A 26145-nucleotide genomic window follows, 5' to 3' on the forward strand; every position below is an offset into this window, starting at 1 on the left:
CCATGGGGTCGCGAAGAGTCGGACATGACTGAGCGACTTCACTTTCACTCATCACTTCTATGCATTGGAGAAGGAAATGGCAACCCACTCCAGTGTTCTTGCCTGGAGAATCCCAGGGATGTGGTCGCACAGAGTCGGACACGACTGAAGTGACTTAGCAGCAGCAGCAACCCCTCATTTGAACCATACAGGAGAGTTTTTATTTACAAAACTAAATATTAGACTCAAAATTTGCAGTTCTCAACCATGCCTGGAAATCAGAATCTCCGTCCTACTGAGATTTTACAAAATACACATGCAGTACCCAAGCAGATATATTTTGCAAAAATTTTCGCAGTAATTCTGATGTACTCCAGTGATGGTTCATCAGGATCTTGGCACTGTGTTACACCCTCCCCTAGATGCTAAACAAAAAAGTTTAAATTTTATTGGCTTTATTTAAGTGCAGCACACAGTAGCTATTGTAGTTTACCTTTATACAAATCTAAGCAAAAAAAAAAAAAATCAATTTCAATAGAAAGCTTCGTAAGTTAAAGATATATATTCAGATTCACTTTAAGGTATTAAAAGATAATTTGAAATCCAGCTGTCATGTTTCACAAATCTACTCTTCTTCCTATATTTTTCACATGTATTAGAGATGACATTTTTAGTTTCCTTATGATTGAAATTTCCGATTCCACTCTTGGTGGCCTTTCCCTTCTATAACTAAAAATACACTTTGGCCTAGCTTCAGTGCAAATTCACAATTACTACAAAATAATAAAGCCTTGAAGGATTTAGTAAATATTCTCAAGAAATTATAATAAGATTTTCAGCTGGGGCGGTCACAAAAACCAAGGCTTGAGTTAAAAGGAGATATTGACTATTATTTGTTCAGTGGTTATTTTAAACAAGAATGATCTGGTCTTTTCAGACCTATAAATAACCTTAGCCACTTCTTTTTCTAATTCAAGAACATTTTAAAAAGTCAGAACATGGTCAACTTCCTGATTTAGAAACATATAAAAACTGAATTTTAACTTTAAACTTAAGTTATAGAAGTAATCCTCCAAGGACTGTTTTCTGCAAAGTCACTTATAAATCAGTTGTTGAGAACTCAGGATGCATTTTCCCATAAATATTTCTTTTAAAGCTTCTGCTTAAGTCCCTAGGCAGATCCATAAAAGCCTCTTTAACACAGAATACAGCTCAAGGATGTAACTTTCAATACAAAGAAGACCTGTAGTTTCCTTCAAAAAAAATAGAATAGATTTCCTGCCTTATTTTGGGGGGGGACAGAAGTCCATTTTGCTGCGGCATCCACCCCTTTCTTAATATGCTCTTCTCAGATCCTCAAATGTTTAACTTTTTCTGTTTTAGATTCCATGTGGTAGCACACCCTTCCTACCCTTCTCATCCCCAGGCTAGGCTTTTTTCTACTTCATAGAATTACCTGTAACTTGGACATTCACCCCATCCTAATTGTCCCCATTCTTTCATTGCTCCCACTCTTTCATTGTCACAGATCTTAGCTGGATATAAAACTAGATTAATTCATACTAATGTGTGATTCACAAATATTATTTTAACTCCCCCAGATAATTTTGCATATTTACATGAACTTGTAAATCCAAATAATTTTTTTTTCATTGTACATTATTCTGGTGATAATACTTAATATAAGATCCACTCTCTTGACAAAATTTTAAGAATACAATATGGTACTGTTCACGATAGGTACATTATTGTACAGAAGCTCTCGAGTGTATTCATCTTGCTTAACTAGCCCTTTATGCCTATTGAAAGTTGTTCAGTCATGTCTGACCATTTGCGACCTCATGGACTACAGAGTCCATGGAGTTCTCCAGGCCAGAATACTTGAGTGGGTAGCCCTTCCCTTTTTCAGGGGATCTTCCTAACCCAGGGATCAAACCCAGGTCTCCCTCATTGCAGGCGGATTCTTTACCAGCTGAGCCTCAATGATGAGTAACTCTCTATATCCCCCTCACTCAGTCCCTGAAACCATTTCACCTTTTGATTTTGTGAATTTGGCCCAAGCAGAATTTTAATAGTGAAATTTCAGTTAGGAAAAAAAAAAGAAGTGACAACATTTATACAATATGGATGAGAATATTTTTGGGCTAAGGGACAATTAGAAATGTGGACTTCATCTCCTCTCTGTTGTGACTCTTCAGAGATTCTCATCATCAGTGCCTTAAAAAACCATTGTGTTTCTTTCAACATCTAGTTTTCTCAGAATGTCCTCAAGCAACACAGAAGTAGGGAAACAAGAGGTTAACAAGGTGACCACTGTTTGTATACCTCAGTCTCTTGTAAACCACTTAGTTAAGGACATTTCCTGCATAGCCATTTTGTAGTTCAAGTCAGCATTTTTGGAAGTAATCATTTTACAACTCTCTAGCTCACCCTTCTATTTTTATCACTCTGTTTTGAAAGGCTGGTGCCATTTTTATTATAACTCATGGTTAGTAAACCAAAAAGGTCTTTTGACATACATATTAACCAAATGTTCATTACTTCATTGTAAATCATAAATTGTTATTATCCAACAGTATTTATTTCACCACTTTTGTAAGGGATCCTTGCAAGTTGATTTATTTATTGTAGCTAACCAAGACACAGCATAGTGAATTGAATTCTTGGCAAATATTTGTTAAATGATGACATGCAATTTTTATTAATTCTCCTCTAGAATAATAGTTTATTACTACTAGGTATAGTGTTGTTTATCACTCATGTTTAATGTTTTTAGGATACTGAGTCACTGTAACAATTATTTACTCTGTACAAAGGAGTATTGCTCATTTTTCAACAAGAATGTTTGATGACAGTGATATGTATTATGATCCACAGATCTTTGATAGTTTGGAAGGCTATTCTGTTGATGGGCTCAACATTACTATAATTCTCTAGTGAAGACCTAGAAACAGATATTGCAGAAATCTGTATAACATGTTTGTTCCCCTTTTCCTCACTCTCTAGCAAAAATACAAAATTCTGGAGGTTGTAATCAGAAGTGAAGATGCTTACAAGTATCATCAGTATTTGTCATTTACTCATGACTGTCTCAGAAAATCTCTTGTAGTAAATCTAACTTCCCATGAAAAATACTTCAAGAAAATATTCTACTATTGACTAAAAGCCAGAAGTCCTTAGTCCATTAAGACAAAAATAAATTCAGTTCAGTTTAATCCAATGAGTATCTGTTGAATATCTACTGAGTGCCAGGCATGGTGCTAGGTCCTGAGATTTAAAAGTTGAACAAGACATGGCAAGCTTATTGCCTGAAGTGAGATTATGGTCAAGCTAGTGGGAGCTCCAGACACACACACACACACACACACACACACACACAGCTTTAGCTAATGTGAGTATAGACAAGACGCTTTGAGAGCAATGAAAAGAAACATTTTCCAACTTGATTCCTCCGCTTTCCTGACCAATTCCCCACTCCTTGCAGGTCCTTCTAGCTGTGTCTCTAAAATAGATCTCCAACTTGATTCAGTTTTGAGTTTTAGTCACCAGTGTCTCTATCCTGTGTTACTCTTTGTTGCTGTTGTTCAGTAGCTAAATCGCCTCTGACTCTTTGCGACCCCGTGAACTGCAGCATGCCAGGACTCCCTGTCCCTCACTGTCTCCCTGAGTTTGCTCAAACTCGTGTCCATTGAGTCGGTGATGCCATCCAACCATCTCATCCTCTGTCACCCCCTTCTCCTCCTGCCCTCAATCTTTCTGAGCATCAGGGTCTTTTCCAATTAGTCAGCTCTTTGCATCAGGTGGCCAAGGTATTGGCACTTCAGCATCAGTCCTTCCAATGAATATTCAGGGTTGATTTCCTTTAGGATTGACTGGTTTGATCTCCTTGCAGTCCAAGGGACTCTAAAGAGTCTTCTCCATCACCGCAGTTTGAAAGCATCAATTCTTTGATGCTCAGCCTTCTTTAATATTTTCCTAATTGGTCTCTCCACTTCTGTTCTCTACACACAAGTCAGTTTTTCGTGCCCCAGTTAAAATTTTATTTTCTGTTTCCCTGCTTTCAAATAAATATAGGTTAAATGGAGGAGGTACCTTTCTCTTTTGCTTATTACTTTGATTACAGCAATTAGCACAATAACTGGTCTGCAGTAGAGGTTAAATGAGTCTTGTTTGAAAGAATGAACTTGGGATTTTATTAACAACCTCCCAGAAGATATGATGCTTATCATGAAAATCTTGGTTGTCCAAAGACTAGAAGGGCATTCCTGGAAGAGGGAACCATATAAGCAAAGCACATTAGATGAGAAATAACATGTTGTTGGGGTGAATTAAACACCAAAAAAATGAATCAGAATAGGACGTGAAACTAGAGACAAAGGCAAAAGCCATATCTTTGTATCGAATACTATACTTTGCTCTGTCTTTGAAGGGTTTTAAGCAAATGATCGACAGAGTGATATTTGTATTTAAAAAAACAACAACAACAATATGTTGTTTTTTTTAAAAAGTTCTTAGACAATAATGTGATGACTTTAGGACAACATGGCTCTCAAACCCTACATTTGGGCTAAGCACAAACTAAGTACTTGAGCTTAACCTAGGATGAATGGACCCGGAGAGACTTTACAGTGTCCGTGGGGCACAACCCACAAGACTGGGTTGTGAAAACCGTCAGCAAGAGGTTTTATTACTGTGGAGACAATGTGACATGCCAGCGACAGCTCCGATCTGGGAAATGTGCTCCAGAGTCTGAGAGGAGGTTGTGTGGAGCTCTGCTGTTTTCAGACGTCACAGATATTATATGCAGCTTTCAGAAACCACCTTCTAATCAGGCTCACCCTCTCTGTCACTTAGAGGTTAAGCTCCGTGTCTCTCAGCAGTCAAGCTGAGAGTGCAAAGGAAAAGAATGAAGACGAACTGAATTCCAGCTCCCAAGCTCTGAGATGCGGTGTGTAAATATGCCACATTCACTCTCTTTCATTTGAATCTGTCTTCCTGGGGAAAAAACCATATGTCATAAAAAAATTCATAGTTTCTTTTTGATTAATCTCTAGAAGGCAGCCCAAAGATATTAAACCTCAGCACTCTCACATTTTTCTCCTCCCCTCATAAACAATTCAATTCAATTTGAATTAATATTTACTGAGGGCTGACACAAGGCATGGCATATAGTGGATGCTGTGATAGAACTGCTGCATAAAAGGAAGAAAACCACTGTCCTACCTTAAGAAAAAAAACAACATTTTTTATACAAGGCAATAGGAATAATGTGGCAGTAGCAACCAGTGCACTACAAGATAGTATCAAACGTTATTTAATTCAGTCACTGTTTATTAACCATCTGCCTTATTCAAGAAAACCAATATATCCTAAACCATACTTGAGAAGGCTTATGTTAACAAGAACTGGGAAAAGGAATATAGATTTTGTTGAAAGAGAGAGTTTCATCATTTGTAGAGAAATAGATTTTTGCCATACCTCATGTATGAATAAGTGGGGCCTCTTCCTTTCAGCTAGACATAGATAAATAGATCCTTATTTGTGGATTTCATCTGGAGTGCTGTTTGTTTATTGTATACCTTGATTTATTGAACTAAGTTAAGCTGCCTAAACTAGCCCAGACTGGATCACTATAGCGCACTTGGGGTCAACAGTTTTTCAGATAACTCCAATTAATAGTAGAAGCTTTGGAATTAACATATATAAGCTCTATAATTATAATTATGTAAGCTGTGCCTGGATTCAGATCCTGACTTCACCATCTACTAGGTTATTAAATCTCTTTGCCTTTATGTTTGATCATCTAGAAGATGGAGACAGTCTTATATCAGAGTTGTTTCAAGGATTAAATGAGATAATACTTCTAATGAGCTTATAACTGTGATTGGTATATAGTATTTAGGGAATGTTAGTTATTTTTTCCCTATGAGAATATGGTAATAGTTGACATTTATGAATTCCCAATAGAATATACAGCTATTTTGAGAGCTTCTCTTTAATCAGGCACACATTTTATAAATAGCAGATAGACAGACAGATAGATAGATAGATATTGTTACAGGTTTGGTTCCCTGGGAAGGAGATTCTTAAAAGATTTGTATGAAGGAGCTTTACTGGGGAGAACTCTCAGAATCAACTCCCTTATTCCTATCAGCATTTTTCTATGCCCCACAGATGTTGATCCTGAGATACATAATCAAGAATCAATATTTAACAAAATGAGTTTTATTGTTTCACCAAGTACATTCTTATATAAAATTATCTTTCCTGTTGCTGTTCGTGTAGCAGAGAAGAATATGAAAATACTAGTATAGGTTAGTTTGTTGCTATTATCTTGATTCATGTTAAGACTCCTGAACTTTTATGCACCAGAGGTTTGTACCACTAGTGAGAACATCAAAAAGTGAAAAAAAAAGGTAGATGCATATCTTAGTTCACTTATAAAAATACTTTTAACCTTACGGACCTCGGGAAAAGATCTTGGCCATGTAAAATAGAAATAAACATACTACATTGTATAGACCCATCATAGAACATGGAAAAAGTACTTTATATTCTTTTCAAACACCAAAATCTCATTTTTAATGATACCTTGTGCAGTTATTAGAACTATGATTGCTCTGATGCTGATATAAAAGCAGTTAAAATTCAAGTCTTTTTAAATGTTGGTGATAAGAAAAAGTTAAAATAATTTTAAAGTAGCTTATGTAAATAGAAAAGGGAGAATGCCTAGATTCATTATACAAAGCCAGCATTATCGTGACAGTAACAAAAGAAAACAAATAATCCGATTTTTAAATGGGCAGTTTTTAAATCCATATTTTTGCAAAGAAGACATACGACTGACCATCAGATAGATGCAAAGATATTCAACATCACAAATCATCAGGGAAATGCAGATCACAATGAAATATCACCTCACAGCTGTAAGGATGTCTGTTATCAAAAAGACAAAATTAAAAATGCTGGCAAGGTTGTGGAGAAAAGAAAACCCTTGTACAATGTTGGTGGGAATATAAATTGGTACTCAGTTCAGTTCAGTTCAGTTGCTCTGTGATGTCCAACTCTTTGCGACCCCATGGACCGCAGCACGCTAGGCCTCCCTGTCCATCACCAACTCCTGGAGTCCACCCAAACGCATGTCCATCGAGTCAGTGATGCCGTCCAACCATCTCATCCTCTGTTGTCCCCTTCTTCTCCTGCCGTCAATCTTTCTCAGCATCAGGGTCTTTTCAAATGAGTCAGTACTTCGCATCAGGTGGCCAAAGTATTGGAGTTTCAGCTTCAACATCAGTCCTTCCAATGAACACCCTGGACTGATTGAACACCCAATGAACACAAAACACTCCTTTAGGATGGACTGGTTGGATCTCCTTGCAGTCCAAGGGATCCTCAAGAGTCTTTTCCAACACCACAGTTCAAAGGCATCAATTCTTCTGTGTTCAGCTTTCTTTATAGTCCAACTATCACATCCATACATGACCACTGGAAAAACCATAGCCTTGACTAGACGGACCTTTGTTGACAACATATTGTCTCTGCTTTTTATTATGCTTTCCAGGTTAATCATAACTTTCTTTCTAAGGAGTAAGCACCTTTTAATTTCATAGCTGCAATCACCATCTACAGTGATTTTGGAGCCCAGAAAAATAAAGTCAGCCACTGTTTCCACTGTTTCCCCATCTATTTGCCATGAAGTGATGGGACCGGATGCCATGATCTTAGTTTTCTGAATGTTGAGCTTTAAACCACCGTTTTCACTCTCCTTTTTCACTTTCATCAAGGGGCTCTTTAGTTCTTCTTCACTTTCTGCCATAAGAGTGGTGTTATCTGCATACCTGAGGTTATTGATATTTCTCCCAGCAATCTTGATGCCAGCTTGTGCTTCCTCCAGCCCAGTGTTTCTCATGATGTACTCTGCATATAAGTTAAATAAGCAGGGTGACAATATACAGCCTTGACCTACTCCTTTTCCTATTTGGAACCAGTCTGTTGTTCCATGTCCAGTTCTAACTGTTGCTTCCTGACCTGCATACAGGTTTCTCAACAGGCAGGTCAGGTGGTCTGGTATTCCCATCTCTTTCAGAATTTTCCACAGTTTGTTGTGATCCACACAGTCAAAGACTTTGGCATAGTCAATAAAGCAGAAATAGATGTTTTCAATGATCCAGTGGATGCTGGCAATTTGATCTCTGGTTCCTCTGCCTTTTCTAAAACCAGCTTGAACATCTGGAAGTTCATGGTTCACGTATTGCTGAAGCCTGGCTTGGAGAATTTTAAGAATCACTTTACTAGCATGTGAGATGAGTGCAATTGTACGGTAGTTTGAGCATTCTTCGGCATTGCCTTTCTTTGGGATTGGAATGAAAACTGACCTTTTCCAGTCCTGTGGCCACTGCTGAGTTCTCCAAATTTGCTGGCATATGGAGTGCAGCACTTTCAGCATCATCTTTCAGGATTTGAAATAGCTCAACTGGAATTCCATCACCTCCACTAGCTTTGTTTGTAGTAATGCTTCCTAAGGCCCATTTGACTTCACATTCCAGGATGTCTGGCTCTAGGTGAGTGATCACACCATTGTGATTATCTGGGTCGTGAAGATCTTTTTTGTATAGTTCTTCTGTGTATTCTTGCCACCTCTTTTAATATCTTCCCCTTCTGTTAGGTCCCTACCATTTCTGTCCTTTATTGAGCCCATCTTTGCATGAAATGTTCCCTTGGTATCTATAATTTTCTTGAAGAGATCTCTAGTCTTTCCCATTCTATTGTTTTCCTCTATTTCTTTGCATTGATCGCTGAGGAAGGCTTTCTTATCTCTCCTTGCTATTCTTTGAAACTCTGCATTGAAATGGGAATATCTTTCCTTTTCTCCTTTGCTTTTCGCTTCCTTCTTTTCACAGCTATTTGTAAGGCCTCGTCAGACAACCATTTAGCTTTTTTGCATTTCTTTTTCTTGGGGATGGTCTTGCTCCCTATCTCCTGTACAATGTCATGAACCTCTGTCCATAGTTCATCAGGCACTCTATCAGGTCTAGTTCCTTAAACCTATTTCTCACTTCCACTGTATAGTCATAAGGGATTTGATTTAGGTCATACCTGAATGGTCTAGTGGTTTTCTCCATTTTCTTCTATTTCAGTCTTAATTTGGCAATAAGGAGTTCATGATCTGAGCCACAGTCAGCTCCCAGTCCTTTTTTTGCTGACTGTATAGAGCTTCTTCTTTGTATAGAGCTGACTGCAAAGAATATAAGCAATCTGATTTTGGTGTCGACCATCTGGTGATGTCCATGTGTAGAGTCTTCTCTTGTGTTGTTGGAAGAGGGTGTTGCTATGACCAGTGTGTTATCTAGGCAGAACTCTATTAGCCTTTGTCCTGCTTCATTCTGTACTCCAAGGCCAAAGTTGCCTGTTACTCCAGGTGTTTCTTGACTTCCTACTTTTGCATTCCAGTCCCCTATAATGAAAAGTACATCTTTTGAGGGTGTTAGTTCTAGAAGGTCTTGTAGGTCTTCATCAAACTGTTCAATTTCAGCTTCTTCAGTGTTACTGGTTGGGGCATAGATTTGCATTACCGTGATATTAAATGGTTTGCCTTGGAAATGAACAGAGATCATTCTGTCGTTTTTGAGATTGCATCCAAGTACTGCATTTCGGACTCTTGTTGACTATGATGGCTACTCCATTTCTTCTAAAGGATTCCTGCCCACAATAGTAGATATAATGTTCATCTGAGTTAAATTCACCCATTCCAGTCTATCTTAGTTCGCTGATTCCTAGAATGTCGATGTTCACTCTTGCCATCTCCTGTTTGACCACTTCCAATTTGCCTTGATTCATGGACCTAACATTCTAGGTTCCTATGCAATATTGCTCTTTACAGCATCAGGCCTTACTTCTATCATAGTAACATCCACAACTGGGTGTTGTTTTTGCTTTGGCTCCATCCCTTCATTCTTTCTGGAGTTATTTCTCCACTGATCTCCAGTAGCATATCGGGCACCTACCGACCTGGGGAGTTCATTTTCAGTGTTCTATCTTTTTGCCTTTTCATGTTGTTCATGGGGTTCTCAAGGCAAGAATACTGAAGTGGTTTGCCATTCCACTGGCAAAAGTTCTGAGGATCTAATGTATAAATTGGTACTACTACTATGAAAGCAGTATGGTGATTCCTCAAGAAATTATAAATAGAAACTACTATATAGTCTGTCTATCTCACTTCTGGATATATACCCAAAGGAAACTAAAGTATTATCTTGACGATATATCTACTCCCATGTTCATAGAAGCATTATTCACAACAGCCAGAATATGGAAACAGCCAAAGCATCCATTGATACTTTGGATGAATGGATTTAGAGAATTTGGAATATAATATACTGAAATACTATTCAGCCTTAAAAAAGAAGAAAGACCTGCCATTTGACACTGTGTACATGAACCTGGAGGACATTATGCTGAGTGAAATAAGTCAGAGAAAGATAAATACTGAATGGTATCATTTATATGTGGCATCAAAAAGGAAAAAGTTAAATTCATAGAAACAGAGAGTGGAAAACTGGTTGCCAGGGGTTGGTGGGGGTGGAAAATAGGAAAAGGTTTGTAAAAGGTCACAAACTTATCAGTTATATGATGAATAAGTTCTGAGGATCTAATGTATCACATGGTGACTATAGTTGCTAATCCTGTGTTGTGTAATTGAAATCTGCTAAGAGACTAGAACTTAATTTCTTTAAAAAATAACAGAAGTGTGAATGTGTAACAAAAAAATATCTTGCATGATAACCAAATAGTGGAAGTGACTCTAATATCTGCCACTGATGAATAAATAAACAAAATTAATACAATATTATTCTTCATTAAAAATGATGAAATACTGATATGTGCCATAGTATAAATGGACCTTGAAATGTTAAACTAAGTGAAAGAATACCACCAAAAAAACTACACATATTGTATGAAACCATTTATATGAAATACCTGAAACAGACAAATCTAAGGAGATAGAAAGTTTAAGTGTAGTTGCCTATGACTGGTGGAAGGAGTTGGGGGAGATGGAAAGTAACTGCTAGTGAATATGTGGTTTGGGGGAGAAATGATGAAAAAGTTCTCAAATGGTGACGGTTACACAATCTATGAATAAACTAAAAAAGAAGTGTATTGTACGCTTTAAAAGCATAAATTATACGGTATGTGAACTATGTTTCTTTTTTTTTTCATTTATTTTTATTAGTTGGAGGCTAATTACTTTACAAATATTGTAGTGGTTTTTGCCATACATTGACATGATTCAGCCAGTGAATTATGTTTCAATAAAGCTGTTAAGAAAAAACTTAGAACAAAGTTTTAGCAAATCATAGGCAACACTGTAAATAAATTACACAACGAAGTGGGATTTACCTCAATATGCATGACTGGTTTAACTGTGAAAAATCACTTGTTACTACTCATCACAGCAAGTGGGTGAACAAAGAAAAATGACATGATCATGGCAAAAGATAAATAAAGAGCATTTGGCACAATCTAATGCCAAATCATGATAAAAACTCAGTAAAATAGGAATAGAGGAGAACATCCTAAACTTGATAGACTATTTACCCAAAAAATCAACAGCTAAGATCATACTTAATAGTAAAAAACTTAAAGCTGCCCCATTAAGGTCAGGAACATGCAAGGATGGCCACTCCCACTACTTCTTTTCAATATCATTCTGGAAGTACTACCTAATGCAATAAGACAAGAAGTGAGAGGAATATAGCCTTTATTCACAGATGACATGTTATCTACATAGAAAATCTGAAAGAATTGACCAAAAAACCTAGACTAATAAACATTTTTTTTCTTCACATGTGTATGTCTGGTTGTTCCAATGCCATTTTTTGAAAAGACCGTTTTTTCTCTATGGTATTTCTTTTGCGCCTATGTCAAGGACCAATCGACTGTGTTCATGGTCGGCTCTCTATTCTGATCCCGTGATCAATTTGGATCAGTTCTTTCATCCATTCCACCTTATAGCAGATAAGGATGTGAAAAGGTTCTCCACATTATATGATGTTAGAGAAACAAAAATTAAAATAAGATACCACTGTGCTCCTATTACAATGGCCAGAATCAGTCACACTAACAACATCAAATGTTGGTGAGGATATGGAGCAGCAGGAAAAGCCCTTTGCTGGTGGGATGCAAAATGGTACAGCCACGTTGGAAGAGAATTTGGCAGTTTCTTACAAAGCTAACCATACTCTTACCATACAATCCAGGTATTATCCTCCTAGATATTCAGTGAAAGGAGGTGAAAACTTATGTCCATAATAAAGCCTGCAGCTGTCTGAGCTTCTCAGTTCAGTCAGTTCAGTCACTCAGTCATGTCTGACTCTTTGAGACCCCATGGACTGCAGCACTGCGGGCTTCCTTGTCCATCACCAACTCCCAGAGCTTGCTCAAACTCATGTCCATCGAGTTGGTGATGCCATCCAACCATCTCACCCTCTGTCTTCCCCTTCTCCTCCTGCCTTCAGTCATTTCCAGCATCAGGGTCTTTTCAAATGACTCAATTTTTCACATCAGGTGGCCAAAGTATTGGAATTTCAGCTTCAACATCAGTCCTTCCAATGAATATCCAGGACTGATTTCCTTTAGGATTGGACTGGTTGGATCTCCTTGCAGTCCAAGGGACTCTCAAGAGTCTTCTCCAATACCACAGTTCAAAAGCATCAATTCTTCAGCACTCAGCTTTCTTTATAGTCCAACCCTCACATCCATACATGACCACTGGAAAAACCGTAGCTTTAACTAGATAGACCTTTGTTGGCAAAGTAACGTCTCTGCTTTTTAATATGCTGTCTAGGTTGGTCATAGCTTTTCTTCCAAGGAGCAAGCGCTTTTAATTTCATGGCTGCAGTCACCATCTGCAGTGATTTGGAGCACCAAAAAATAAAGTCTGTCACTGTTTCCACTGTTTTCCCATCTATTTGCCATGAAGTGATGGGACTGGATGCCATGATCTTTGTTTTCTGAATGTTGAGTTTTAAGCCAACTTTTTCACTCTCCTCTTTCACTTTCATCAAGAGGCTCTTTAGTTCTTCTTCACTTTCTGCCATAAGGGTGGTGTCATCTGCATATCTGAGGTTATTGTATTTCTCCCAGCAATCTTGATTCCAGCTTGTGCTTCATTCAGTCCAGCATTTCTCATGATGTACTCTGCATATAAGTTAAATAAGCAGGGTGACAATACACAGCCTTGACGTACTCCTTTCCCAATTTGGAACCAATTTGTTGTTACGTGTCCAGTTCTAATCATTGCTTCTTGGCCTGCATAAACAGTCAATAAGTAAAACTGCTATAAACAGTTAGTAAATGGAAATGTTTATATCAGCTTTGTTTATAATTGCCAAAACTTAAAAGTAATCAAGATGTCCTTTAGTAAGTATATGGGTAAAAAAAACTGCATATCCAGACAATGGAATATTACTCACCACTAAAAATAATGAGCTCTCAAGCCATGAAAAGACATGAAGAAATCATCAATGTATATTACTAAGTTAAAGAATCTGAAAGGCTACATACTGATTCCAAATGTATGACATTCTGGAAAAGACAAAACTATAAAACCATTAAAAAATAAGTGGTTGGTGAGGGAGGGAGTGGCAGGAGTAATGAACAGATGGAACACAGAGAGTTTTTAGAGCAGTGAAAATACTGTTATTGATGCATGTTACTATACATAAACATTATGTGATATTGTAACAGTGAGTACATGTCATTATAACTTTGTCCAAACCCATAGAATGTGCAGCACCAAGAATGAATCCTAATGTTCAAACCATGGACTTCGGGTGATTATGATTTGTTGTTAGAGGTTCATTAATTGTAACAAATGTACCATTCTGGTAAAGGATGTTGATAATCACATGTGGGAAGACCATGTGTGTGTGGAAGGAGAAGGTATATGGAAAATCTCTGTATCGTCCTCTTAATTTTGCTTTGAGCTTTAAAGTGCTCTAAAAAAAGTCTTTTATTTTTTAAAGAAATAAATTGATACTTTGTGCCACCCTCAGAACAAGATAGGAAATTAAAATTTCAACCTGGCATTGAGTAGCTCTCTCTCCTTATGATGTAGGAGTTTCTTTTGCCTTGATTTTTCAGGAGAGTGAGTGGAGAATTCTCTGAATTTTATTTAAATTACAAAAACTACATATGATTTTATGCTTTTATTAAGTACCAGGTATTATTGAAATATGTGATGAGCTGTGTTGCTTGTTTTGTATGTGATTCTCACTACAACTCTTAATTAGATTGTAGTATTCTCATTGTAGGGCTTCAGTGGTGGCTCAAACAGTAAAGAATTTGCCCGCAATGGAGAAGACTTGGGTATGATCCCTGGGCTGGGAAGATCCCCTGGCATAGGAAATGGCAACTCCCTCCAGTATTCCTGCCCAGACAATCCCACGGACAGATGAGCCTGGTGGACTGCAGTCCATGGAGTCACAAAGAGTTGGACACGACTGAACGACTAAGCACGCATGCATTCTCGTTATGCAGATAAGGAAACTAACACACACTCTAGTATTCAGATCGTCTATTATTAACATTTCCTACTCTACAGAAATTCTGCCTCGACAAGAACTGTGATACCAGGCGACTGACTGATATGTAAAAGAACCATCTCTTTAAAATTAGTGTAATCCTTTCAGGGCCAAAAGAATGAATGCTTTCAAAGGCTTTGAGATTCCTAATAGAGGAGAGGTAGGTAAGGTACGTGATAGAAGAGGCAGATTTCATCTCATTGTGCACTGTCTAAGAAGATGGATCAGAAACGTAAAGACCAAAGCAAAGACTTTCACTGTTAGGTTATCTTTTATACATTAACTGTATAGAAGCACCTGCTTAAATGGGATACTCTTGCTGTAGACTGTTTCTTTTATGAAAGCATTCTTTTCCTTACTCTGCACTTGATTTGGGAGATATTATCATAGAGCTATCAGGGATGTAAGTTGTTGTAGTAAGATGAAGTTTATTTTGTTTGTTGTGTAAGTTTATTCATTTAACTGATCAATGAATCATCATTGCAGGAGAGACCACATCACTGTGATATGGTCAATTCATCCCAATGTTTAACCTACTCTACAGTTTAAATCACATATCCATGAAAAATTCTTTAACTTTGCAAATTTTGAGTTACTGTTATGTATGCCTCTACCACCTTATATAAGGTAATATAGTCCTCTGGCCTCTTAATAAATATTAGTTTTAGTATCATTCATAAATAAATGTTACCTGATACATAAAACCAATTTGAAAATCCCACTTCTCTATAACCCATTAATGACAACAATCTCCAAATAATTAAGTAGAACGGTATGCATTATTTTTCAAACTTAAAATATTTTTATATTCATTTTCTCTACATTTGTACCATAGTATTTGTATCAGGTCTTACTGGTGCACACAGCCTACATGAATGACAGTTGAATTTCTTTTTACTTAGAAAAATTATTTCAAAAACTAGCTTGTGGTTATCAAAGGGAAGAGTTAGTGCAGGGACAAAGGAACAAATTAAGGGTATGGGATTAATATATACAAACTACTATTTATAAAATGCATAAGCAACAAGAATATACTGTATGTATACCCTTCATCTTGTAATAATCTAGATTGAAGTATAAAAGTGAAAGAAAGTGAAAATCACTCAGTCGTGTCTGACTCTTTGCGACCCTATGGGCTATATAGCCCATGCAATTCTCCAGGCCAGAACACTAGAGTAGGTAGCCTTTCCCTTCTCCAGGGGATCTTCCCAAACCAGGTATCGAACAAGGTCTCCTGCAATGCAGGCAGACTCTTTTCCAGCTGAGCCACAAGGGAAGCCCATAGTGGAGTATAATTTGCAAAAATACTAGATTATGCTATACTACTGAGACGAACACAATATTGTAAATCAATTACACTTCAGTTAAAATATAGTTTTAAATCAAGGTGAGAGGCATAGTTAGTCAGAGGATTGATTACTATATACCACTGCTGTGCTTGGCTTGTTATTCATATTTCTTTTAATTTCCCTGAGAACTAAAATAGTCCCGTTTTCAGTCAACTGCCAACTTTTCTTTCCATTTGCTCTGTACAATTGTCTCTGGATATTCAGAGCGAACTGGTTCCAAGACCCACCTCAGACACAAAAATATACAGATGCTGAAGTTCCACAGTCAGCCCTCGGTATCCGAGAATTCTATATCTTCCGATACAGTCGACCTCGGACCATAAACACAGTACTGTACACAATCTGCAAGCTGGTGGGACTTGCAGATGCAGAGGGCCAACTAGGTATTTGCTGGAAAAAAGTACAGGTATAAGTGAAACTGTGCAGTCCACGCCTTTGTTTAAGGGTCAACTCTATAAGGAAAGATTAGGAAAATCAACTTATTTTCTGTTTGCATGTGGTTTTCATTCTCCTACAACTTTCTAAACTTGTTTATGCAGTTAATTTTTATTTTTCTTTGATCATTTTTCACAATTTCCAGCAATCAATCACACAACTCTCATCCAATCCCAGATTTTGCTGCCCTGTACAGTCCATAGAGTCACACAGAGTCAGAAATGACTGGGCGCACGCGCAGACACACACACACACACACACACACACACACACACACACACAGCTGGTTAGGGCTAACTACTATGGAAAGTGAATTCTTTTTTCTTAGAAGTCATTGCTATTATCTTATTTAAATTTAGTTCCCTTTTCTTACTTAGAGTTTTTGAAATCATCTTTTCTGGAAGTTAATTTGGATGATTTTCTTCTCTCCTTTGTTTTTCCTCCTTTATCACTTCAACCTAGGTTTTCCTTTCCTTTAAATCTCAAACAAGTTTTTACTTTTGTTATGAACAAAATGATCAGCAGACTTGGTGCTTACATTAATTGGATCCAGTATAATAAATTCATGAGTTTCATTTAATACACCACACACACACACACACACACCACCCCTATACAAACAGACACACAGGAATGCGTGCATGCACCCACACTATAATAAAATAAACTAACATAAATAACTGTGATTCTCTTTCAGAAACATGATGGTCACTTCACAGTCATCCAGTTGGTTGGTATGCTCCGAGGCATTGCATCAGGAATGAAGTATCTTTCTGATATGGGTTATGTTCACCGAGATCTGGCAGCTAGGAACATATTGGTCAACAGCAACTTAGTATGCAAAGTTTCTGATTTCGGTCTCTCCCGAGTGCTGGAAGATGATCCAGAAGCTGCTTATACAACAACTGTAAGTTTATCCATTCTTTTCAAATATAGTTTGTTTACTTTTATTGTTTGCAATGTTATTAGAGTAATTCCGGTTTGTATTATGGTCTAAAGACAGACAGAAAAAGTGCCCCAAAATAGGATCTAGACAAGGACTGAGAGACACTGGTTTTCCATGCCAGTTCTGTAAAGAGGTTGGCGGGAATGATTATCGAACATACCTAATGATACATATACAATTAGTGATTTGTAGATAATTTAATCTGCACAAAATTTACTGAGTTTAGATTGCTCTCATTTGACTATATGGTCTCATATCTGGTTATATTTAAGTGCAAAGAAATCTCTTCCTTCACTGAATCTGACACATATTTACATGGACAACTGTTTTATACCCACTTCTAGAGGAGGGTCTCTCTCTCATTTGAATGTTGCTAAGCAACCAATCTTAAACTTACATAGAAAATGTTAAACCTCTTTGCTCTCAATTATGGAAATGAGGTCATATTTACCGAAAAAGAACATTAAAATATTTTGGCTCACATTTGTCTGTTTTAAGAGATATGTTTTATTTAAGATACGGTATAATGGCAGTTGGGATTCTCAGATTGCTCAGTAGTAAAGAATCTGTGTGCCATAACAGGAGACGTGGGTTCGATCCCTGGGTGGGAAAGATCCCCTGGAGAAGGAAATGGCAACCCGCTCCAGTATTCTTGCCCAGTCCATGAGATTGCAAAGAGTCAAACACAACTGAGCAGCTAAACAACAACAATGACAGTAATGGCAGTTACTATCCAGGGTTTTTTGTTTTTTTTTTTTTAATTAAAATGAGTAGCTCCATTTCTTATATTTTAAAGACCAAAATGAAATGGAAAAATCATTTTACCACAGTATCTGTAAAACTTATAAAATTCCTTGATTCCGACTTTCAATTGTGTTCACTTTGTATCATCCAAGACAAACTTTGCTTTTCTCCTTGATAGTGTTATTTCCTTATAAGGACATTCCTAGTTGAACTGTTGAGACTCTCACTATTGACAATACATAACCTGCATAATCACAGTTCTTTTAATATCTTAATTCTATTTACTTTGAATTAGTAAGATCTCTCCAAGCTCCAACTCTTAACCTCCCCTATTCTGCATAATATATGAGAAGAGTCACTCCATGCCAACATGGAGATAATTAAAGAAGACATGCTCTATACCCAACATGGAGATATTTAAAGCAAGTAATAGAGGAGCATGAGGGACATGCATTTCATATAGTTTTCATATAGCTATTTCATATAGTTGTTTTCATATTGTTGGGGGGAGATCTAAGCATCCTTCCTCCTTTACCTCATTCAAGTGTTTCTAAGTTGACTTGACTTTTTGATGTGAATTTTTAAATTTTAAGATGTGTCCAGCTTTAAGAGTAGATATTTTTAATGAAAGTAAGATAAAAGTATTTTAGATCATTCACTATTCTTCCTTTAAGCACTTTAGCATAAATAATTGAGATTTGCATGGAGATGATGCTTACCTGCTAGTAAAACATAATATGAATTTTCACTCACTTCTATCTTTTTTAAATAAAAGAGTTACTGTTAAAAGTTATGCAGTAAAATCTTTTAAACACTTTCATTTAAAATCATATGATATCCAATGCACTAAATAAAAGAACCTGTGGTGAGAAATATTTTTGATTTTTTTTATTTTGAAAAATGAAATATTATGCTTTGAGAGCCTATCACAAGATTCTCTGTCCATCAAGTCATCAATGGTAGAAGTGAGACTGTGCTAAGATATTAATACCATGTGGTAAAATGCATCTTACACTAAGTCTGTGTAGGTGAGCCAGGCCAACCTGAAGAATGGCTTGTACTTCAATTGTTCCTTAAGATTTAATGAAGCAAAGAATGGAAGTGACATGACAGCCTCAGGCACAAAGTCACTCTTGAGTACAGGACCGTGAAACCTAGTAGCTCCCACCAAGCTACATATCATTAGCACAAATAGAAATAAGGACAGGTTTCTGCACAGAATTTTAATGAAAAATTCAAGAAAAGAAAATGACAGTTTCCTCTAGGTAAATGTAATTCAGCAGCCTAAATATAAAGAAAAACAGGAGAAAAATAGCTATGTTATCAGAAGACTATAATGTGAAGATTTAAATAACTTTTTCAATAAAAAAGTGGTGAACAAATAAACCTTGGAAGAATGAAAAACAATAAAATCCTGGCTTGATAAACCAAATTCATCACTAAGAAAGGAGCTTTGCCATTTGGGACAAATAATAAACTGACTCTTCTAGAAAAGCAATTCTTACTCGACAGATATTATGATATCACTCAGTCAAAATCAGTCAAATATACAGACTTTTGTAATTCATTTCAGTTCAGCCACTCAGTCCTGTCCGACTCTTTGCAACCCCGCAGACTACAGCATGCCAGGCTTCCCTGTCTATCACCAAATCCCGGAGCATGCTCAAACTCATGTCCATCGAGTAAGTGATGCCTTCCAATCATCTCATCCTGTGTCATCCACTTCTCTTCCTGTCTTCAATTTTTCCCAGCATCAGCTTCAAGGTCTTTTCTTCACATCAGGTAGCCAAAGTACTGGAGCTTCAGCTTCAGCATCAGTCCTTCCAATGAATATCCAGGACTGATTTCCTTTAGGATTGACTGGTTGGATCTCCTTGCAGTCCAAGGGACTCTCAAGAGTCTTCTCCAACACCACAGTTTAAAAGCATCAATTCTTCGGCATTTAGCTTTCTTTATGGTCCAACTCTCACATCCAATACATAACTACTAGAAAAACCATTGCTTTGACTAGATGGACTTCTGTCAGAAAATAATGTCTCTGCCTTTTAATATGCTATCTAGGTTTGTCATAGCTTTTCTTCCAAGGAGTAAACATCTTTTACTTTCATGGCTGCAATCACCATCTGCAGTGATTTTGGAGCTCAAGAAAATAAATAAAGCCTGTCACTGTTTCCACTGTTTTCCCATCTATTTGCCATGAAGTAATGGGACCAGATGCCATAATCTTAGTTTTTTGAATGTTGAGTTTAAAGCCAACATTTTCATTCTCCTCTTTCACTTTCATCAAGAGGCTCTTTAGTTCCTCTTTGTTTCTGCCATAAGAGTGGTATCATCTGCATATCTGAGGTTATTGACATATCTCCCAGGAATCTTGATTCCATCTTGTGATTCATCCAGCCTGGCATTTTGCATGTTGTACTCTGCATATAAGTTAAATAAGCTGGGTGACAATATATAGCCTTGTATAACCTTGTAAAGAACAATATATTATCCTTTCCCAGTTTGAAACTAGTCCATTGTTCCATGTGTGGTTCTAACTGTTGCTTCTTGACCTGCATACAGATTTCTCAGGAGGCAGGTAAGGTGGTCTGGTATTCCCATCTCTTGAAGAATTTTCCAGTTTGTTGTGATCCACACAGTGAAAGGATTTGGCATAGTCAACAAAGCAGTAGTAGCTGTTTTTCTGGAACTCTTGCCTTTTTGATGATCCAACAGATATTGGCAATTTGATCTCTGGTTCCTCTGCCTTTTCTAAATCCAGCTTGAACATCTGGAATTTCTAAGTTCACATACTATTGAAGCCTAGCTTGGAGAATTTTGAGCATTACTTTGCTAGCATGTGAAATGAGAGCAATTGTGTGGTCGTTTGAACACTCTTTGGCATTGCCTTTCTTTGAGATTGGAATGAAACCTGGCCTTTTCCAGTCCTGTGACCACTGCTGAGTTTTCCAAATTTGCTGGCATATTGAGTGCAGCACTTTCACAGCATTATCATTTGGATTTGAAATAGCTCAACTGGAATTCCATCACCCCCACTAGCTTTGTTCATAGTGATGCTTCCAAAGGCCCGCTTGACTTCACATGCCAGGATGTCTGGCTGTAAGTGAGTGATAACGCTATCATGGTTGGGACATAGACTAGGATTGCTGTGACACTGAATGGTTTGCCTTGGAAATGAACAGAGATCATTCTGTCGTTTTTGAGATTGCACCCAAGTACTGCATTTTGGACTCTTTTGTTGACTATGAGGGCTACTGCATTTCTTCTAAGGGATTCTGGCCCGCAGTAGTAGATGTAATGGTCATCTGAATTAAATTTGCCCATTCCAGTCCATTTTAGTTCACTTTTTCCTAAAATGTCGATGTTCACTCTAGCCATCCCCTGTTTGAACTCTTCCTATTTGCCTTAATTCTTGGACCTAACAATCCAGGTTCCTATGAATATTGTTCTTTACAGTGTCGGACTTTACTTCCATCACCAGTCACATCCACAGCTGTGCACTGTTTTTGCTTTGGCTCCATCTCTTCATTCTTTTTGGAGCTATTTCTCCACCCTTCTCCAATAGCATATTGGGCGGCTACCAACCTGGGGAATTCATCTTTCAGTGTCATGTCTTTTTGCCTTTTCACACTGTTCATGCGGTTCTCAAGGCAAGAATACTGAAGTGGTTTGCCATTCCCTTCTCCAGTGGACCACATTTTGTCACAACTCTCCACCATGACCTGTCCCTCTTAGGTCGCCCTACTCAGCATGGCTTATAGTTTCATTGAGCTAGACAAGGCTGTGATCCATGTGATCAGCTTGGTTAGTTTTCTGTGATTGTGATTTTCCTTCTGTCTGCCCTCTGACGGATAAGGATATTATGATAGAAGTCAGTCGAAATCAGTCAAATATGCAGACCATTGTAATTAGCTGAAGGGAAAGAAATCAGTATGCCAATTTTAGGTTTCCTTAATTCAAAGGGGTAGAAAAGTGCCCTTGAGCCAACCAGTGTTTATTTGATGGACTAATTCATAGTCAGAAATTCTGACAGTTTTTATTAATTTTTGTCAGTATAAGCTTTTGTAAGGGGTACTCTAATGATCTAATGTTTAAAAACTATATTCTCCAGAACTAATGTATCCAGATTTTGAGTCCAAATGCCAGAAAGCAAATCCACAAGAATGGAGTTGAAAGGGCAACAAAGCTTTACGCTAAACCAGAGAGAACATGTGCTACGTGCAGAGCAACAATACCCAATGATACCCAATAACTGTTGAAGAAGTGAGCATCATACATACCGGCTTGGATCAAGGCTGAGAGACCAAACATCTTAATGGTAGTTTTCTGGTACAGTGCTGCCAGGAGGCATACACTTCCTTGGGTGAATTGACAATGGCAGACAAGCATTAACTGATGCTTTCAAATTGTGGTGCTGAAGAAGACTCTTGAGAGTTCCTTGGGCTGCAAGGAGATCAAACCAGTCAATTGTAAAGGAAATCCGTCCTGAATATTCATTGGAAGGACTGATGCTGAAGCTCTAGCTCCAGTACTTTGGCCACCTGATATGAAGAGCCAACTCATTGGAAAAGATCCTGATGCTAGGAAAGATTGAGGGCAGAAGAAGAGGGGAGCAGCAGACAATGAGATGGTTAGATAGCACCACCAACTCAGCGGATGTGAATTTGAGCAAACTCTGGGAGACAGTGGAGGACAGAGGAGCCTAGAGTACTACAGTCTATGGGGTCTTAAAGAGTCAGACACGACTTAGTGGCTGAACAACAAAGCATTAGATGGAAATAGGATTCAACAATAGCACAGATAATATCAAGAATTATTTCCTAAAAAGTCTTACCTTTGGAGCTTAGGAAATAAGGATTTGTGATCATCACAGAGGTCTTGGTAGTGAAACACGTGAAGAAGGTTTGAAGATTATCATACACAGAACAGAAAAGGACTGTGCAAACAGCTCTAAGAAATCTTGAAGCTAGAGAGGACCATCTTGTTCATTCATGCATACCGTTAAGAAGCCAAGCCACACTGTGGGAAAACCTCCATCTGTCATTTGTGCAAAGCATGCACAAAAGCAAACCCTTTGTAGATGTCAGCCCTGTGTCTTTCCACTATGCATTTTAAAGAAAAGACTATAAGGCCTTAGACCTTGGAAGGCATTATTGAAGACAAGAGACCACTGAGAAACTAATATTGCTGATCAGTTCTCAAGGTTTGGGGTGACTTACAAGTCGTAATTACAAGTAGTAATGAATCCCTTTAGCTTTTTATAAAACCCTAGAGAGCAGGATATTTATCTTTTACATGTTTTAATGCTTTCAACAGCAAGATTAATATACTACTTAGTGTCTGCTTAGTTAATTGCTGATAATGACACTAATAAGGAAAATGGAAGAAAGGGATTGAAACTATAAGCACATTGTTTTCAGTAAAATTACATTAATTTCTTCCCTGATATGACTGTTAACCATAACCCACCAAATGAGTAAACCTAAAACAATCCTTAATGTATCATAAGAAGAGGAAAAAATTACAATAGACAGCAGAAAATGTTACAGACATTGAAGCCGTTATAACAGTGGGTCAGGGTATTCACAGAAGGGAAAATTTTACAAGACCCAAGACAAATTGTTTATAAACGCACATAGTACATAATATTTTAATACCTGCAAACATCTGAAATATATCCAGCCCTTCTAGTGTAATGCTAATCAATGAGGAATAATCGAAGGCCAGTCACAAATCTCAAGACGTTTGGCCTACATCTTGATGATTAACCATAAATTGTAGGAAATACCAAGTGCTGCTTGTTTTTGTTTTAGCAACATCCAACACTGTCTAATTCAGAGTTATTCTCCCTGCTCCTAGTGATTTTAGAACCAACCCAAGCTAAATTGATTTACTGAGGAAGATCAATCAGCAGATGTTCAGCAAGCGGAAAGCACCATGTTCATTGGCCCATCTTGCTTGTGCAGAAAAAAGACAAAATAAGACAGTGTACACAAAGCTGCTGACTTTAGCCCTTGAGTTTCAGAGATACCATCTTAAGAAATGAAGTCATTCTAATGCTTAATTGCCAGTTTCATCTCTGATGTCAAAAAAAAGGCCTTTTTTCCCCCTCTGACAATAGAAGACTGGAAAGAAAAACATTATAAATATAGTATAAATCACATGAAAGCTCTGTGAAAAAGCTTACTTATTCCCAGTATAAGGAGCTTCACATCAATGGCAAATAAATTGAAAAAGATTATCAGTTATTTATGCTGTTCATGGCAGGCCCTGTTAGCTGCCTACATAGCCTCTCTTGTCATCTTCTCCTTGCTAATAAAATCTTTATTTGGATGTCGATAATGAACTCAGACCCAAAATATAAATCATAATTTGTACATATTCATACCATTCTCCTTTGACACTTAAATTTTATCCTTTGAAAAGTCATTTAAATGTAAAGGGAAGTGAGTTTGGCAACTTTGGAGAAACTTTGGGGGTTGAGGTCTACTGTAAATAGACTTACATGGAGAGCTTTGTAGCGTTGGCTGTTTCTTTTCTGTGTTGCCTTGAATATAGCTTTGAAAGGACATGGGCTTGGGACTGTGACAGCCGTCTTTCAGTCCTGAGGCAACAAGCCTAAGGAGACAAACCCAGTGCTCAAGATGGCCAGGTAGAGCACAAAAGAACCTAGTTATCTAGTGAAAATGTTAAGTGTCTGTGTCCATACAGAATCCACTTACTCTGGTTATTTGTTTATAATTCAGTTAAATACTTTATTTACTTATGCTCCTGAGAAATGGACCTTCTGTGACTCTGTGACCTGTACCTGCAGACATTCTGATACAGTAATCAACACATAAGAGAACCTCCAGATTGATAGATAATGTATATAAGAACATGAAAACATGAGTGATTAAAATGTCACCTCAGTCATACAAACGGACTAGATTATCTAAGCAGACTATAAATATACAGTTACTTTGGTGATTCAGTAATCATAATTTATTCATTTAACATGTACTTCTTAATATAATTGGATGCTAAACTGGTCTGTGGAGAAGACAGACATTAAATAATCACATTTAGTTACAGTCTGAGAGACTTTATACAACCCCTTTCTTGAGTGCCTTCTATGTGCCAGGTACTGTTCTGGAAATTGAAGATATTGCAGTAAACAAGCTTTTCTTATGGAGCTTACAGCCTTGATAATCTTTATTATAAAGACAATAAACATTTTTTTAAAAAAAACATAACGATAATAAATGAAGTTTTAAAAGTAAGAGAGAGAGGAATCTCAATCTTAGTGACAGATGCTGGATATATAATAAAATTATAAAAAATAAACTTGAGAAGCTACCTTGGAAGCACAGTCAGAAAATACTTCTATAATGAGGTGTCATTTGAAATGAGACCTGAAAATTATAAAGGTACCAGCCATGAAAAGATCTGAAGCCAGATGTTCTATGGTGAAAGGAAAGAAATACAGATCCTAAATCTTAGGGAACAAGTTTGGCATAGTTCAGAAGTAGGAATAAGGCCAGGATGGTTGACCCACTAAGAGATCAGGGAAAGGGGTAGGAAACTAAAACTTGAAGGTCGTGGAAAGGAATACATTGGAAAATTTTAAGCACCTGATGATGTAACAGAAATTTTATTTTCCAAGAGCTCATTCTGCCTGATATGTTGAAAATGAATTGTAGAGGGTCAGAGAGAAAGAGCAAAAGATGCATTTGAACCCTTAGACAAGAAATGATGGAAGCTTGGTGTAAGCTGGAATAGAAAACAGAGTGGCGAAGATAGTTGGGATACCTTGTATCAATAGCTCTACCAATATATGTGAGTGTGTGTGTGTCAAAGTGTGTTTATTTTTATTTATTAACAAGTAAAGAAATTGAGGCCAAAGAACTTGTGATGTGCTCAATCATATGGCTAGTACGTTGGAAACAAAGTCAGTTAATTATTGCCAAGACATTATTAAAGGAGAGAATCTGTTCCACTATTGGATCCTCCTTCCATTACAAAACTTCCCACTGCAATTTCTCTCTTGTCGTATACAAACTTCCTTCTGTTTCTCATCTCTGAAGCCCATGCAGAAGGTAATGGTTAGCAGTAGCTGAAAGTCTCTGAA

The 26145-nt window shown here is 37.4% G+C and overlaps 1 protein-coding gene across 1 annotated transcript in view; it reads left to right on the forward strand.

The window, feature by feature from the left end:
* The window catches only part of EPHA6 (EPH receptor A6), a 924354-nt gene that overhangs the window by 787312 nt on the left and 110897 nt on the right, over positions 1-26145 (forward strand). The window contains exon 14 of the mRNA XM_043892992.1: positions 17043-17252. Within this exon, the coding sequence (XP_043748927.1) occupies positions 17043-17252 (210 nt within the window). The remainder of the gene's footprint in view (positions 1-17042; positions 17253-26145) is intronic.

Source organism: Cervus elaphus, chromosome 31 (genome assembly GCF_910594005.1).
Source record: "Cervus elaphus chromosome 31, mCerEla1.1, whole genome shotgun sequence".
Lineage (NCBI taxonomy): Eukaryota > Metazoa > Chordata > Mammalia > Artiodactyla > Cervidae > Cervus > Cervus elaphus.